General features: G+C 44.2%; 1 protein-coding gene across 2 annotated transcripts in view; it reads right to left on the bottom strand.

Moving 5' to 3' along the window:
- The window catches only part of PDCD1LG2 (programmed cell death 1 ligand 2), a 53,368-nt gene extending 46,495 nt beyond the window's left edge, over positions 1-6,873 (bottom strand). The window contains exons 1-2 of one of the 2 annotated variants that reach the window (XM_029919598.1): positions 6,506-6,873; positions 5,808-5,934 (exon numbers count right to left, since the gene is read on the bottom strand). Coding sequence is in view for 1 of the 2 variants with exons in the window: in XM_029919597.1 (XP_029775457.1) it covers positions 6,506-6,527 (22 nt within the window). In the remaining variant the exon portion in view is untranslated. The remainder of the gene's footprint in view (positions 1-5,807; positions 5,935-6,505) is intronic. The other variant, XM_029919597.1, reaches the window with a different exon arrangement.
- Positions 6,874-15,814: the final 8,941 nt, after the last annotated feature.

The following is a 15,814-nucleotide window of genomic DNA, read 5'->3' as shown; positions in this document are numbered from 1 at the left end:
CCATCGTGAATATATACCACATCTTCCTGATCCACTCATCAGGTGACGGACATTTAGGCTCCTTCCATGTTTTGGCTCTTGTTGACATTGCTGCTATGAACATTGGGGTACATGTGCTCCTATGCCTCAGCATTTCTGTCTCTTTTGGGTAAATCCCCAGCAATGCTATTGCTTAGGTCTTCCAAAAATGAACATAGCATGTTTTTCCATGTACTTAGGTCTTCTATCTTTTCAAATAACACCTTATGAGATTTGCTGTCAGGCTGGATATGTAGTTTGACAAAAATAGATAAATCCAGGCAATTTTCCAGATTTGAGGCTTGAGGCATTAGGGCAATGCAGGTGCTATTTTTTAAACTGGAGAAGATGGAGGAGAGAAATAGATTAAGGAGCAGAAGTCAGTATGTATTTGGCACATACTAGGTTTGAGATACAACTTCACATCCACGTGAAGATGTTTAGTAGGCAGCTGGATAACAGGGTGTCCAGAGTTTGGGGTAGAGATAAATTTGGGAGTACTCAATGTCTACATGTTACTTAATGCCATAGGGCTGCGTGACCTCACCACGAGAGAGACGGGGGAGAAAAGTGTCCAAGGGCTAGGATATCGGGCATTCCCACTACCTCTACTGGCACCACGTACTACACACCAAGGGACAACCCCTATGTTCCAGATCCCGACGAATGATTTCAAACTAGACAATTTAAGCCTTCCCTCCGATCCCTTCTCTTGGAAACCACAATGAAGACTCCTGGCCACATTTCCCTTTCCACTCTGCCTCCTGTCTGAGCCGGGTGTTTCACTAGGTGGTCCCAGCAGGGTGGCATGCCTCCTCCTCTCAAGATCTGAAAACACAACAACCTATTTTTTCAATGGCAGTTATATCCTGATCTGTTGGCCTTGCCACACCTCAATTATAAGGAAACCTAAAGTTTAACATAGTGCTCCAAGGAAGGGGTGTTCAGTTGAGTCAAATGTTGCTGAGTTGGTAGTGTGGAGGTCATGAATGAGCCCACTTGCGTGATGTCAGTGGATTTGATGCAGATGAAAAACTGTGTGAAAAGGAAAATAGGTAAGAGCTAAGACTGCAAAGATAACAGAATATAGGCAGTGCTTCAGAGAAGAGTGTTATAAGAGAGAGCAATGAGGCAGTAACTAGAAGGGACTGTGATGTCCTCAGAGGGCTGTGATGTTGTTTTCATTCTAGAAAAGGACATATGACCATGGGTGCCAACTAGGAGTGCCATCAAGTGCTTTCCATAGGGAAATGCTAGACCTTAGCTGGACTTGAAGACCCTCTTCCTTATCGAAAATGCAAATGTCCCCTGAAAAGAAATCATCTTCATGCTCACTTGCCCAGCATTCTTACTGGAGCTCAGAAGGATAGCGTATAACACGTTCTGGCAGCAGAAAGGGCGCCTGGCTCCCCCAGCCCTGGCTGTAACTTCCCCTTCTTCCTTGCCTATCTAAGGGGACTTTCCTTGCACACTGCCTTCTTTAGTCAACAGAGAGATAAATAATGCTGTGAAGGTACTTTCCAACCAGCAGCTTCTTCCAGCTAGGGATAGTCTCTTCTGTGCAAAAGGTAAGAGCTCATGCTCTACAGTCAGATACATCTGAGTTCAAAACCAGGGTCTAGAAATTATGAACCTCTAAGACACTGGGCCCTTTGTGAAAACTCTTTGTGCTCCATATTCCTGGAATGCCAATAATATTAACACCCATGTCAAGCCAGAATCTTGGGTGTGTCATCTTAAACCTACTCATTTCTCATCTTGCAAATCCAGTCCATCCCTCAGTCCTGTTAATTCTATGCTGGGATACCTCTGGATGACGCCTCTTTGTACCACCCCATTTCTATCATCTTTATTCAGTGTCTCATCATTCCGCTCTATATCATAGCAGAGCATCCTGCTCAAAATCTTTTGATGGCTCAGCGTTTCACTGAGAATAAAATCCTAAGTCTGTCTAGTAGCCCAGGTAAGAGGGACCACTGCCTTGAGCTCTGTACTTTAGCGGACCCAACAGTGGTCATGCTCCTGGTATTTGCAGAGCTGAGAGTATCCTCTAGAGCCCTTGGCCTGCCCCCACTGCCCCCAACAGTCTGGGTTCTCTAAGTGGCCCTAAGCCTGCTGCCAGACCTATAGGGCTTCTTCCCCAGATCCATTCCCTCAAGAGCACACCTTGCTGCCAGTGTGGAACTCCCTACATCCAGAGACTTTCCTTGCTCTTTCTGATGAGACTGTCTTATGCAAAATCACACCACCACCATTCCTCCAGCATTCCCAATTCTCCTTATCTCCCTCACTTTTCCAAAGCACTCATGGCCATCTGACATACCACATAAAGTACTCATTTGTTATATGATCATCTGCTGTCTTCAGTAAGAATCTAATCACTAAAAAGACAGAGATCTTGGTCTGATTTGCTTATTAACACCTTTCAGTCCCTAGAACTGTCTGACAGGAAGCTGGCACTCGGTTCATATTGGATGAATGAATTTTCCCTTTACCTGGCAGAAGACTATCCTGAGTGCTGAATAATCAAATGTGACTATGTCACTCCTGCTTACAAGATTCCAGTAGCTGCCATGATTTATAAGGTAAAGTTCTCTTGCGCATGGGCGACACAACTTTTTCTGATCTGGTCCCTCCTGCCTTAGCCAGAGGAGTAATAAAGGCACTTTCCATGACTAGGCTCTCACAGGTGCTCTGAGATTCTCATCTCTCTTGTTTAATCTCTTTTTATTTTGTCCAATCTTATTTCCCCTCTACCTCGTTCTTACTGGAGCTCAAAGAAACTGTACTGGGTCATAAGTATTTCCTTAAGTGGCCTTACATTCTTATGCACTCAACACAAGTAGATAAGCCTTTTGCAGCTGCTCCAAGCTGTTCCTTCTGCCTCAGTTGTTATCTGCTATTCACTAATGTTAGCACTCAACTCCTTCCTGGCATATTAATTTGTTAAATATGTGTCTTTCGTGCTAGAACAAGAGCTCTCTGTACTGTATTAGGTCCTTATAACAATTTTCTTTATCTTCGTGTGTGTTTGTGTGTATGCGTGTCTGTGTGTTTTATAAATGTTTGTAACTGTTTATAATGGATAATGACTGTTCCCTGAAGGACCAGATGAACGAGTGCATGGATGGCAATACAGCAGCAGACTCCAAGACTCCTAGCCCCCAGTTGCCTCCTTCCTCTATTAGAGAAACAGAAAACTTAATTTGTTTAATAATTTTGTCCCCAAGTACGAAAGAAATTTTCATCGATTTGAGTCACTCACAGTAGAATGGGCTTCTAATGGGGTGGGGATGTCATCACCCCGGAATCGCTTAAGCAAAGGTGTATGTTGGAGGAAGCATTTCCACAAGAGGTGGAAGGTTACAACAAAGATCTTTAGTAAGACTATTTACAAGAATGTTCCCATAGGTACCTCACGCTCCTCACCAACCACCCTCAAAATGCCAGTCTATCTCAATTAAGATCTTTGACCTCCTAGTTCCTTAGGAAAATGGCATATTCTAAAAGAGCAGATTCTGGGAACCTTTAATATTAGGTAAGTTTGAACTCTTTTATATTCAGGCTGGTAAATCTTGAGTTTATTTGGAGAACTTATGGAGTGTACTGCCCAAATTAATTCACTCAAGCATCATTTACAAAGCCTTCATATGTAAGGCACAGAGATGACATTTCTCCAGGGGGTGAAATGAAGGTGTTCAAACAACAATGCTCCCCCTTCAGTCTCCCCTTTCAAAATTCACCTTTGTTTTGGACAAAGTATCTAACTGTCAGGCCTCTGTGGCCATTCGTTTTTATCTTACTTGTATATTCCTTATGTATGTGTTTATGCTGGGGTTTCCACCAGCACATCAGGCCGGGGATGCTCAGTAGCTGTCTGTACTTGGGCAAACTCCCTTCTACGGAATACACTAGAACATGACTAGAAAAAACATTTTCAAAAAAAGGAAAGAAGACAAAAACAAAGAAAGAAAAGAAAAAGCATTTTTCAACCAAATGATCAGGTTAGCTGGATTTTTAAATTTCTGGATAATTCTTAACAAATTCTGGGTAATTCCCAACAAGTCTGCCTATGGACATGCTGTAATGGCTGGGGTCTAGTCATGGTACGAAATGGAACAGGACAGCAGAGGACACTAGATTCTAGAATGTTCTCTTGTGGCCCTAAAAAGAGTCAGGAAGAGAGCTCTTAGTTACAAGATGCTCACGCTTGAGAGAGAGAAGAAGGAAGGCCACTATTTTCATTTCTTTTAAATCTTATTTATTTATTTATTTATTTTAGATCTTCAAAATCTCTCATTTTTTAATTTGGAGCAACTTAAAATTTGTTTTAATAAGGGCCACTCTTTTTAGACTGGTGAAGAGTCATGCCCAGAGGGCTCCCCCGGGCCACTGGGGCTGCTCCTCCGATGTCATGGTGGACAGCTCTGAGCTAGGCATCAAGAGACATCAGTCAGCTTAACATCGGTTCAAGCATAACTTAAAGTGCATCTCAACTTTTTAGCTAATGAATACAATGCTCCAACTTTGTGTATGTCTTTGAATCAGGAATCCATTCAAACTGAGGTGGGGAATCAAGACAAGAATTCATGTAAGAAAGGGCCCCAGCCTGCGAAGACGTTATATCACAGTCAGGATGTTAAAATTCTGTACATATGAAAAATAGTAAGAAGTGATATGAAAGGTTTTTGCATGAAATGCCCAAACTGTAGAAGGACGCTTCCGGGATTGAGTGGGATTTGAAAAGTTGGAGCTACTCTGGAGGCCCTGAAGAAGAGCTAGATGAAATCTGAGAGATTCACACACACAGGGCTTGTTGAGGAGGGCCAGGAACAGCCTATCTAGACCAGAAATGCAGGACGAGACACGCCAATGCCTTAGTGCCAGTTAGAACTTGTCAATGAGTGACAATCCCAAAGACTGTGAAATAGATCAAATCCGTGTGGGTTTTTCTTGTCTGTTTAGAAATGAGGGAGTGAAATTGAATGCCAGTCACTCAATGAGAGGGTCATGGTATTAATTCAGATGTTTGGTTAAACCCCTGACTTAGGTTCAAAAAAGGGAAGAAAGGCAGAGGAAGGAGAAACTTGTTACACGACAATTGACAAAACAATTGACAAAACAATTGACAAGTGATCAGCCATACAGGAAAGAAAGAGAAGCAAAAAGTTGCTGTGGTTTTGAAGCCTCCCAATCAAGACAATGCTGATGCCACTGCAGAGGGGTGCCGTGGAGGAAAGATTAGATTAAGAGCTGAGTTGTACAGGGAATGCTGAGTTGACTAAAGACCAGGGGACCACAAGGTGCAGGGGACAGGTGGAACGGTAGAGCAGGCTGTGACAAGAGGAGGCCAGGCTGCAGAAGCCGCACTCAGGGTGACTTAAGTATGCCCCAGTTAAGGCACATGGTATATTTTGACACTGCTATGTGGAATAAAAATGTCACACAACAATCTATGGATCTCTATCCCATGCATCTTAAAGCAAGTCAACTTGGAAGCACGGCCTGACATACTGTCTCTGAGCTCATTTGCACTGCCTCCTTCTCAAATCCACCCCTAACTGCCCCCTGTCTAATCCAAAAACCCCAAAGGACCCCCATCTGGGGATTCAACTGTGGATTCATCAAATCAAATCATTTCCAACTCAACAGGCACCCATTGGCGCCTCTGCATGACTGAGGCACTGTGCCAGGCACTTGGGATTCAGAGAACCTGAAAGGTGTGGTCCTTGCCCCCAGAGACCTCCAGGTGAATGGAAAGGCAGAGGAGGACTCTGGGGAGAACACACCTGGAAGCCGAAGGTGAGGAAGAGCTGCTGGCAGAGAGAGTTCAGGTAACAGGCAATCTCACTCAAGCGCTCACTTCACGCCTCCCCCACATGAAGTCCAGGGTCCCCTCTTTTCTACTCTTTGCACCTAGGCAGGGGGCAATACGTAGCAATTAGTGTCTTTTCAGTTAGCTAATCTTGCTCTAATTGTTTTATATAGAAAAGTAAGTTGCTTAGTAGGCTCCAAAGAATCCTTTTTTTAATACTAATGGTTGCTTGTATTAGAAATTAATTTAATTGTAGTTGGGTTTTTTTTTTGTTTTTGTTTTAAACAGCTTATTCTTAGAGCATAGCTTGTAAACGCAGATTGGCCTGGAATGTTGATTGCCTGCCCGCCAGAAGGATAATTACAACCAGATATCTGATGTAAAGAAAACAAGCAAAATTTTAAGCTCCCTTAACCGTCCCCAAATTCTAAGCTGAGAGACAATCTCAAGATAGTTGAGTTTTTCCCACTGCACATTTACTCTCTGCAGGAAAGAAAAAAAAAACCCTCAGCTCATGAGTGATACGTATCTGAGCAAGCTCGAGAGATCCTGGTAGTCTGGAGCCGGCAAGACGTGAGCTTGTTCGCGTGCCCTTGTTTGCGTGCCCGAGCATCCCCGCGAGGCAGCCCTCCCCCGCTGGCAGTGCTGTGGAGTGGACGTGCCCACACTTACCTGACCGCGGCGGCCCCATCATCTGCAACACCGGTTCAGGGAGGAGAAGACCTCAACCTACTGGATACTCACATCAGAACCTGGCCCCACGCTGCAAGCGAAGACGTTAAAGAAAACAACAAACCGTTGCTCCTGGGTCAGAAGGAGTCAACCAAACAAACAGCTGAAACCAAACAAAATCAAAACAAAACAAACAGAGGTTGCTCCCTAAACTGCTAGAACAAGCCACGGCTCCAAGCCAGGACGCTTTCCGGCTGACAGAGGGACGTGTGAGGATGGGGCACAGAAAGCTGTTGTATAAGGAACATCAATCAAGAGGAAAAAAGACATCATCTCTGTCTAGCTCAGGCTTCCTTGTAATACGAGGCTAATTCAAAACAAAACTAAGCCTGAGTAACTGGCTGAAGCCCAGCCTACTGAGAAGTTTTGGTTTCGCTTTCAAGCATTGCTCCTCTGTCCTCATGGTCCCTTGCAATGTGTCTCTGGAGAAGCTGGTGCACGGTTTAGCAGGATAAGGGAGGACAGAATTCACTTCTTTTCTTTTCCCCCAGATATTTTCCTCCAAATGCAGTGTATGTAATGTGATGTGATGTAAACGTTCATGTAAAGCGCCTAGAAGAATCCTTGTCCAATAGCAGGAGCTAAATCACGGTTAACTGTTCCAGATCCAAACAACATGTCCAACCTTTCCCACCATGCTTGGCCTTATAGAGAAAAAATAAAAGAACCCAGCCTAAGAGTGAGAAAGAAGTACACCCAGGGTTTTGGAGAAATGAGCAAAGACCAAGAACTTGGCAAGTGGTTAAAATTTCAAGGACCCAGCAGTTTATCTGGAATCAGTCTTAGCAACATCCCCAAAGTCAGCAACCAAGGTTTTTAGGGTTTTTTTTTTAATATAATTTATTGTCAAGTTAGCTAACATATAGCATATACAGTGTGCTCTTGGCTTCGCGAGTACATTTCCATGATTCATCACTTACATACAACACCCAGTGCTCATCCTAACAAGTGCCCTCCTCCATGCCCCTCACCCATCTTTCCCACCCTGCACCCCCCATCAACCCTCAGTTTGTTCTCTGTATTTAAGAATCTTTTATGGTTTGCCTCCCTCTCTATTTGAAACTATTTTTCCCCTTCCCTTCCCCCATGGTCTTCTATTAAGTTTCTTAAATTCCACATATGAGTTAAAATATATGATATCTTTCTCTGACTTATTTCACTTAGAATAATGCCTTCCAGTTCCAGACATGTTGTTGCAAATGGCAAGATTTCATTCTTTTTCATTGCCAAGTAGTATTCCCATTGTGTGTATGTGTGTGTGTGTGTATTATATATATATATATAATACACACACACCACATCTTTATCCATTCATCAGTTGATGAACATTTGAGCTCTTTCCTTAATTTGGCTATTGTAGATAATGCTGCTATAAACATTGGGGTGCATGTGCCCCTATGAATCTGCACTCCTGTATCCTTCGGATACAGTGTGCTCTGTTGCTGGGTTGTAAGGTAGTTCTATTTTTAATTTCTTGAGGAAACTCCACACTGTTTTCCAGAGTAGCGTCATCAGTTTGCATTCCCATCAACAGTGCAAGAGGGTTCCCATTTCTCCACATCCTCACCAACATTTGCTGTTTCCTGAGTTGTTAGTTTTAGCCACTCTGACGGTGTGAGGTGGTAACTCAATGTGGTTTTGATTTGCATTTCCCTGATGATGAGCAATGTTGAATATCTTTTGATGTGTCTGTTGGCCATCTGGATGCCTTCTTTGGAAAAGTGTCTATTCATGTCTTCAGTCCGTTTCTTTACTGGATCATTTGTTTTTCAGGTGTTGACTTTCATAAGTTCTTTATAGATTTTGGATACTGGCTCTTTATCTGGTATGTCATTTGCAAATATCTTTTCCCAGTACATCGGTTGCCTCTTAGTTTTGTTGACTGTTTCCTTTGCAGTGAGAAGCTTTTTACCTTGATGAGGTCCCAGGAGTTCATTTTTGCTTTTAATTCCCTTGCCTTTGGAGCTGTAACAAGCAAGGAGTTGTTGCAGCTGAGATCAAAGAGGTTGTTTCCTGCTTTTTCCTCTGGGGTTTTGATGGTTTTCTATCTCACATTTGGGTCTTTCATCCATTTTGAGCTTATTTTTGTGTACGGTGTGAGAAAGCAGTCTGGTTTCATTCTCCTGCATTTTGCTGTCCACTCTCCCAGCACCGTTTGCCAAAGAGACTGTTTTTTTTTTCCCCATTGGATGATCTTTCCTGCTTGTCAAAGTATATAACTGGCCATACACTTGTGGGTCCAATTCTGGGTTCTTTATTCTATTCCATTGGTCTGTGTAACTGTTTTTGTGCCAATCGCATGCTGTCTTGATGATGACAGTTTTACGGTACAGGCTACAGTCCAGGATGATGATGCCTACAGCTGTGGTTTCTTTTTCAACATTACCTTGGCTATTGAGGTCTTTTGTGTTTCCATACAAATTTTAGGTTGTTTGTTCTCGCTCTGAGAAGAATGCTGATGCTATTTCAATTGGGATTGCATTGAATGTGTAGATTGCATTGGGCAGTATTGATATTTTAACAATATTTGTTCTTCCAATCCACGAGCATGGAATGATTTCCCACTTCTCTGTGCTTCTTCAGTTTCTTTCATAGGTTTTCTATGGTTTTTAGCACATAGATCTTTTATCTCTTTGAGCAATCAAAGAGGTTGTGTGTGGTGTGTGTTGATGTGAAGTGTGATGAATGGCAATGACGGCTAGCCCCTTCTTTTGAAAATGGAGAAGGTCACAGGCAGCTGGAGGCAGAGAGAGAGAGGGGGGAGGAGACCACTTGGGGCCACCCTGAAAACCAGCCTTCCTTGGCCCACGATGAGTCCAGGGACTGGAGACTGGCCTCTAGTGACCCACCTGACCCCTACCTGCTAAGGAAGGCCTTGCCTTAATGTGAAGAAAGGGAAGGTAGGGAAGGGTGTTCTGGATAGAACAACAGAGATGGGTGTTTATTTTTAGAAGGAAAGAGGTCAGAGTTTGGCTCATTCCCTGAAAGCAACTCAGATAAAAGGGAAGTTTAAGTTGAATGGGTTCATTTGAGCTACTGATGAAGTACTTTCCTGGTCCATCTCGTCCCATGTGACTGGTAGGAAACAAGCACCTGGGAGACAGCTCCTTGTGGAGAACACAGTACTGAAGTCACAAAGTCAGATCTCAGTAAGGGGAGTCTCTGAGGCACAAGGCTGGGAAATGAAAGTGGAGAAGGCAGGGGTGGGAGAGGTTGAACTGGTCCACTAGCCTTTTTTTAAAGAAGTTTATTTATTTTGAGAGAGAAAGAGAGAGAGAGAGAGAGAGGGAGAGAAGGAGAGCATGAGAGTGAGAGTGCTCATGCAAGCAGGAGAGGGAGAGAGAAGGGGGAGAGAAAGAGAATCCCAAGCAGGCTCCAGGCACTATCAGTGCACAGTCTGATGCGGGGCTTGAAATCACAAGCCCTGAAATTAAGACCTGAGCTGAAATCAAGAGTCAGAAGCTTAACTTACTGAGCCACTCAGGCGCCCCTCCACCAGCCTTTCAAATTTAAAACCCAAGAGAGGGATTCCAGAGACAAGGAGGACTCTTCTGGGGTCCTGGAGGGAATATGTACTGTTCTCTACTCCTCTCATCTTTGGGGAGAAGAAAGGGATGACAGACATCCTAAAGTTTGAAAGTGCTCTTCATAAAATATAAAGCCTACTGCTTGCCTGGGGCTTCTGAAGGTGGGAGGCTCCCGAAAGTACCCCATTCCCGGGATGTCAGAAGGGCTCTGGGGTTGTTTTCAGGGATGATGAAAATGGAGGCACCCCTCATCCCAGGCCCTCCAGCCCTCAGTGACCATTAAAGACTCCAAGGTTTCTATGGCCTCAGAAGACACAGAAGTGGGATAACCCACAGGCACAAGGGTCCTTGGCCCTTATTAGACGCCAGGCACTGGCCTGAACCAGACCCAGCCTGGGGATATTTGCCTCTCCCACTACAAGAGAGCTGAACCACATGTTTACCTGTCCCGGAGTAGGGGAGATTGAAAAGGATGTGGAATTTCAAGTGGAACTGGGCTCTGGCAGTTCCCCTAAATGTTAACTGTGGAGTTACCGTATGACCCAGTATTCTAGTCCCAGGCCATATAACCAAGAGAAAATGAAAATGTATGTCCATATAAAAAGTGTACCCCAATGTTTGTAGCAGCATTATTCATAATAGCCACTGGTGGAAAGAACCCAACTGTCCAGCAGCTGATGAATGGATAAACACACTTTGGTGTATCCGTCCAGTGGAATAGAACTCAGTCTTATGAGCAAATGAAGTACCGATTCAGCCTACCCTGTGAAGTATGAACAAGGAGGGATAGAGGGGGGGGGGATAGTGGATTTGAGGCCAGCTCTGTGACAACAGCACAGCCTGACAACATCACGCTCAGTGAAAGAAGCCCGTCACAGAAGCCCACATCGTGTTTAAGTCCACAGGTATGAAGTGCCTTTGATAGACAACCCCAAGAGACAGAAGGTGGCCAGCGGTTGCTGAGGACTCAGACTAGGAGGCGATATAGAGGTGTGGCTGCTAAAGTGCATGCGGTTTCATTATGGGATGATGAAAATGCTTTAAAATTTATTGTATTTTAAAACTTATTGTTGCACAATTCTGTTTATATAAAAAAAAAAACCATTGAATGGCATGCTTTAAAGGGGTGGGTTGTGTGGGGTATGAATTGTATATCAGAAAGTTGTTAGAAGAGCTGGAACGGAATGGAGTCCTAAGTGACCTGTGAGTTTTGAGATTGGACTGAGATCTGATGAAGCTCACTCCCTACCCATCAGGTGGGGGACAGGCAGGCAGGCAGAGGCCCCTTCACCATGCAGCCCTGGCAAGCTCTTCAGAAGGAAACTGAAGAGAGCAGGGAAGAGAGACACAGCCCTGACTAGAATTCCAGTTCTCACTCAAGTCCCTTCTGCAGTCTGGCCTATGGTTCCAGTGTCAGGCCTGCCTAGGTAGCTGGGAGAATTACCATTTTTTCTCAAGTGGCCTCCACTCCATCAGACAGTTCTGATAACACAGAGGAGCAGAGGAACCCGAGGTCCCCTGGCTGCTACATGCTGACATAGGCCTGGCCTCATCTCTAGGGTAGTTTGCGGGGAAAGGACAAGGCGGAGCTAAAGAACTAAATTGTCTACGTGCATCCCAACGTTTCTCCATTTCCCTGGTCTTGGCTCATCCCTGGGAAGACAGAGGGAGGCAGGAGTGTTGACCCCAGACATCGAGTCCTGCTCCAAGAGGAACCTGGTTGGTCCCAGGAACTCAGGACTGAAGGATCCCCAGAACCAGTCTAAAATTCTGCACCCATTTCAGTATGTGTGTTGGGGGTAGTTTTTTCCCACACCCACCAAGCGGGTCTTGGACACCAGCTGGGTGTCCTGCAATCCAACCCAATTCAGACACTATCTGCCCAGAGGTAATATCAGACCCTACAGGTGGAGGGTTCAGGGATACAAGGCTGTCCCCACTTCACATTCCAGTCACAAGTCCCAGCTGTTACCTGTGCTTCTGACTGACCAGCTAGTGATTGGAAGTTCCCACCACCCCTCCTTGGGTTTAAGTAATTTCCTAGACAGGCTCACAGACCTCAGGAAACCCATTTACTTACGAGATTACCAATTTATTACAAAAGATATTAAAAATACTAACCAACATCCAGATGAAGAGAAACAAAGGGTGAGATCTGAACAAAAGCCCTCCTGTCCTAATAGAGTTTGGGCCCAGCTTAGTGACATGTGAAGGCATTCTGATTCCACAGCCTAGAAGCTCTTTACACCTTTTCTTTTTTTCTTTTAATTAAAAAAAAGTTTATTTTTGAGAAAGAGAGACAGGCAGAGTGCAAGGAGGGGGAGGAGCAGAGAGAGAGGGAGACACAGAATCCAAAGCAGGCTCCAGGCTCTGAGCTGTCAGCACAGAGCCCGACATGAGGCTCAAATCTACAAACCACAAGATCATGACCTGAGCCGAAGTCAGACACTTAACCAACTGAGCCACCCAGGTACCCCACATAACTGTTGGTTGAAATCATTGGCCATTGGTGACTGATTTAACCTCTGACACCTCTCTCTTGCCAGGAGGTCAGGGAATTAAGACTTCAAAGTTCCACACCTCTATCACTGGTTGGTTCACCTGCCAACCAGCTCCAAACTTAGGTGCATCATGACTCACGTCACTGACATAACAGAAACACCTTGACAGCCCTCATCACTTAGGAAATTCCAAAGGACTGGGGAGCTCTGTGCCAGAAATAGAAACCAAAGACCAAATGTGTATTCCTTCTAGAAATCATAGCATCACATGGCCCTTTCATCCAGGAATTCCCTAACCACGGCTGATCACGACTACGACAAGGTCCCCGGGGGGAATGGAGGAGGGAATTGTTCTCCTGAAGCCTGGACTGACATCCTTTGCTCTTGAAGATCTTTAGGAGATTCAGTGCCTGGGTAAGTGGAGGTGATACCTGAACTCAACCTCAGATAGAGGAAATAAGAAGTTCTCACATTGACTCTTGGTTTCAACTCCGTTTAAAAAAAAAAGTAAGAAAGTGAAATGATTCACATTTTCATCTTCTCAAATGCAGTCGGAGACAGGGGAAGACAGCTGACTCATGTTTAGAGGAGACTGACCATATCAGCTTTCCCCAAACCTGGCTGCTCATCAGAATCCCCTGGGGAACTTTAAAACATAGAGGTGCCTGGACACTCCCCCAGACCTTTTGTTTGAAAATCTCCATGGTTGGGGTTCAGAGAGATGCATTTTTTTGAAACTTAGATCAGGTGATTGATGGCTCAGCATTAGAGAATCCCAAGGTTTGATTACTTTGTTCACCACCATCCTTGTGAAGAAAAGTGAGGAAAAGGGAGGAAAAGAAAGTGAGAACCGCCCCCCCCAAAGTGGCTATTTCAATATGTGCCTTATATCCATCTATGCTTCTTGGATTTTCTTTTGTCAGAAAAGCAGATGTCAGGATCCTTGGTTTACCCTTGGAGGGGGGATATGTAAGCACTCAGACATGAGTTACTCTCCTAACTCATGGCATATGGGGATTTAAAACCACAGGAATCGCAGAGGGGTGCCACTGTGTGGAAAGTAGACAGAGCAGTTGCCACAGAGGCAGAAAAGTTGAATCAGCCTCCACTCCCCACTAGCCGCCCTGAGGGATTGTGGTAGAATGCCTGAAGTAAGAGATGGAGTTTTGTAATGATATTTTCTAACTTACATAGAAAGCCTAGTATTTCTTGGGGTGCCTGGATGGCTCAGTCAGTTAAATGTCCAACTCTTGATTTCAGGTCAGGTCATGATCTCACATTTTGTGAGTTCGAGCCCTGTGTCAGGCTCTGTGCTGACAGTGCAGAGCCTGCTTGGGATTCTCTCTCTCCCTCTCTCTGCCCCTCCCCCACTTGCTCTCTCTTTTTCTCTCAAAATAAATAAATAAATATTTAAAAACTTAAGAAAAAGAAAGCTTAGTATTTCTTGAATTAGATAATTAATATAAAATAGGGCCTGCTGGGGGCGCCTGGGTGGCTCAGTCCATTAAGCATCTGGCTTCGGCTCAGGTCATGATCTCACAGTTTGTGGGTTTGAGCCTGGTGTTGGGTTCTGTGCTGACTGCTAGCTCAGAGCCTGGAGCCTGCTTCAGATTCTGTGTCTCCCTCTCTCTGACTCTTCCCTGCTCACGCTGTCTCTGTCTCTCAAAAATAAATAAAAAACATTGAAAAAATTAAAAAAATAGGGTCTGCTGGTGCCTTTTGCATAAGTGGCATGTTAAAAATTAGTGACTTATTTAATGAACATTTCTACTCTGATTATGGTGCCAGATAAGGTAGAAAACAGGACACTAAAAATAAATTAAGATGCAACCACTGCTTTCCCTGACTATTACCCGGAAGTCATAAGGCCACATGGCTATAATTTCTAGTTATTCACCCCACAAAGGGTGTTGTTTAATTGAACAATGTTACGTTCCTGGCACTGGGACGCAGAGGTGCTCAAGACATTGTCTCTGCTTTGAGGAGCCCGTGTCAGGTGGGGAGAATGACACATGAACAGAATTATTGTAGAGGGTGGTAAATGCAGGCACAGAGAACGCCCAGCTCAGCTCTCTGCTAGCCTGTCTTGACAACTTGCCCATTGAGGGACCCAGGGACCTGTCTCTCAGCCTGACATAGGATGCTGGTGATGACAGTGTAAGAGCCACAACAGAAGTAGCTCCCAGGCCCGTACGTGGTCATAGAGGGAGGGAGGCATTGTAAGCTGGGAGGTTTAAGAAGTCTCTCTTGTTTTACAAAAGAGGAAATTGAAGTTGAGAGGAGGTAGGTGAACAGGGGCCAGTGAGAGGCTGCAGACTCTTCAGAACCATAGAGGAAGTCCTACTCCCATCACCCACTCGCCCATTCTCAGACCTCCCTGCAGAGAAAGGACAGGTGAACTGTCCGCAGAGCAGCACTGGGGTCATGATCAGACACCTCTGCCCAACTCTCTGTTTCATCTTGTACCAGCCCTGGGACCTCGAGCAAATGATTTTTTCCCTTGGTACTCTTATAAAATGTAGAATGTTGTGTAGATTGAATGGTTTAAGACCTGGAGAATACTTAGAACAGAGCCTGTTAGCATACAGTAAGTGCTCAATAAATGTGATTTATATTATTTTTATGCTGTTACTTGGTTGGTATAGTCAACCCAAGATTGTATTCATAAAAATATAGTTAAAACCTAGCTCATTCTTTTCCCCTCAGGATTAAAATGTTAAAAGTTTAGTTTTTTAAGATTGCAAAATGACACATTATATCATTATAAAATATATTTTTTAAAAAAGACTAAAGATTACCCAAATAATACACCTGAGTGACTCAGTTGGTTGAGCATCTGACTCTTGATTTTGGCTCAGGTCCTAATTCCCAGGTCATGAGACTGGGTCCCATGTTGGACCCCACACTGCGTATGGAGCCTGCTTGAGATTCTCTCTCTCTCCCTCTGCCCCCTCTCCTGCTTGTGCACTTTCTCTCTTAAAAAATAATAAATTACATAAATAAATAAAAAAGATTGTACCTGAGATAACTGCTACTATTTTGGTGAACATAATTTTCTATAGCTCTCTGGATACGTGTATATATATACATATATACACACGGGCATATATATATATGTACATATATATGAATGCAATTTTAATAAATGCCACTGTATTGGGATGCTGCTCATTGAACTGCTTTTATTACTCACCAGGATTGCCATGGGCATCGTTCCATGT

This window comes from Suricata suricatta, chromosome 13 (assembly GCF_006229205.1).
Source record: "Suricata suricatta isolate VVHF042 chromosome 13, meerkat_22Aug2017_6uvM2_HiC, whole genome shotgun sequence".
Lineage (NCBI taxonomy): Eukaryota > Metazoa > Chordata > Mammalia > Carnivora > Herpestidae > Suricata > Suricata suricatta.
Note: the sequence above shows the minus strand (reverse complement) of the source record. Positions and strands in the feature narration are given on the sequence as shown.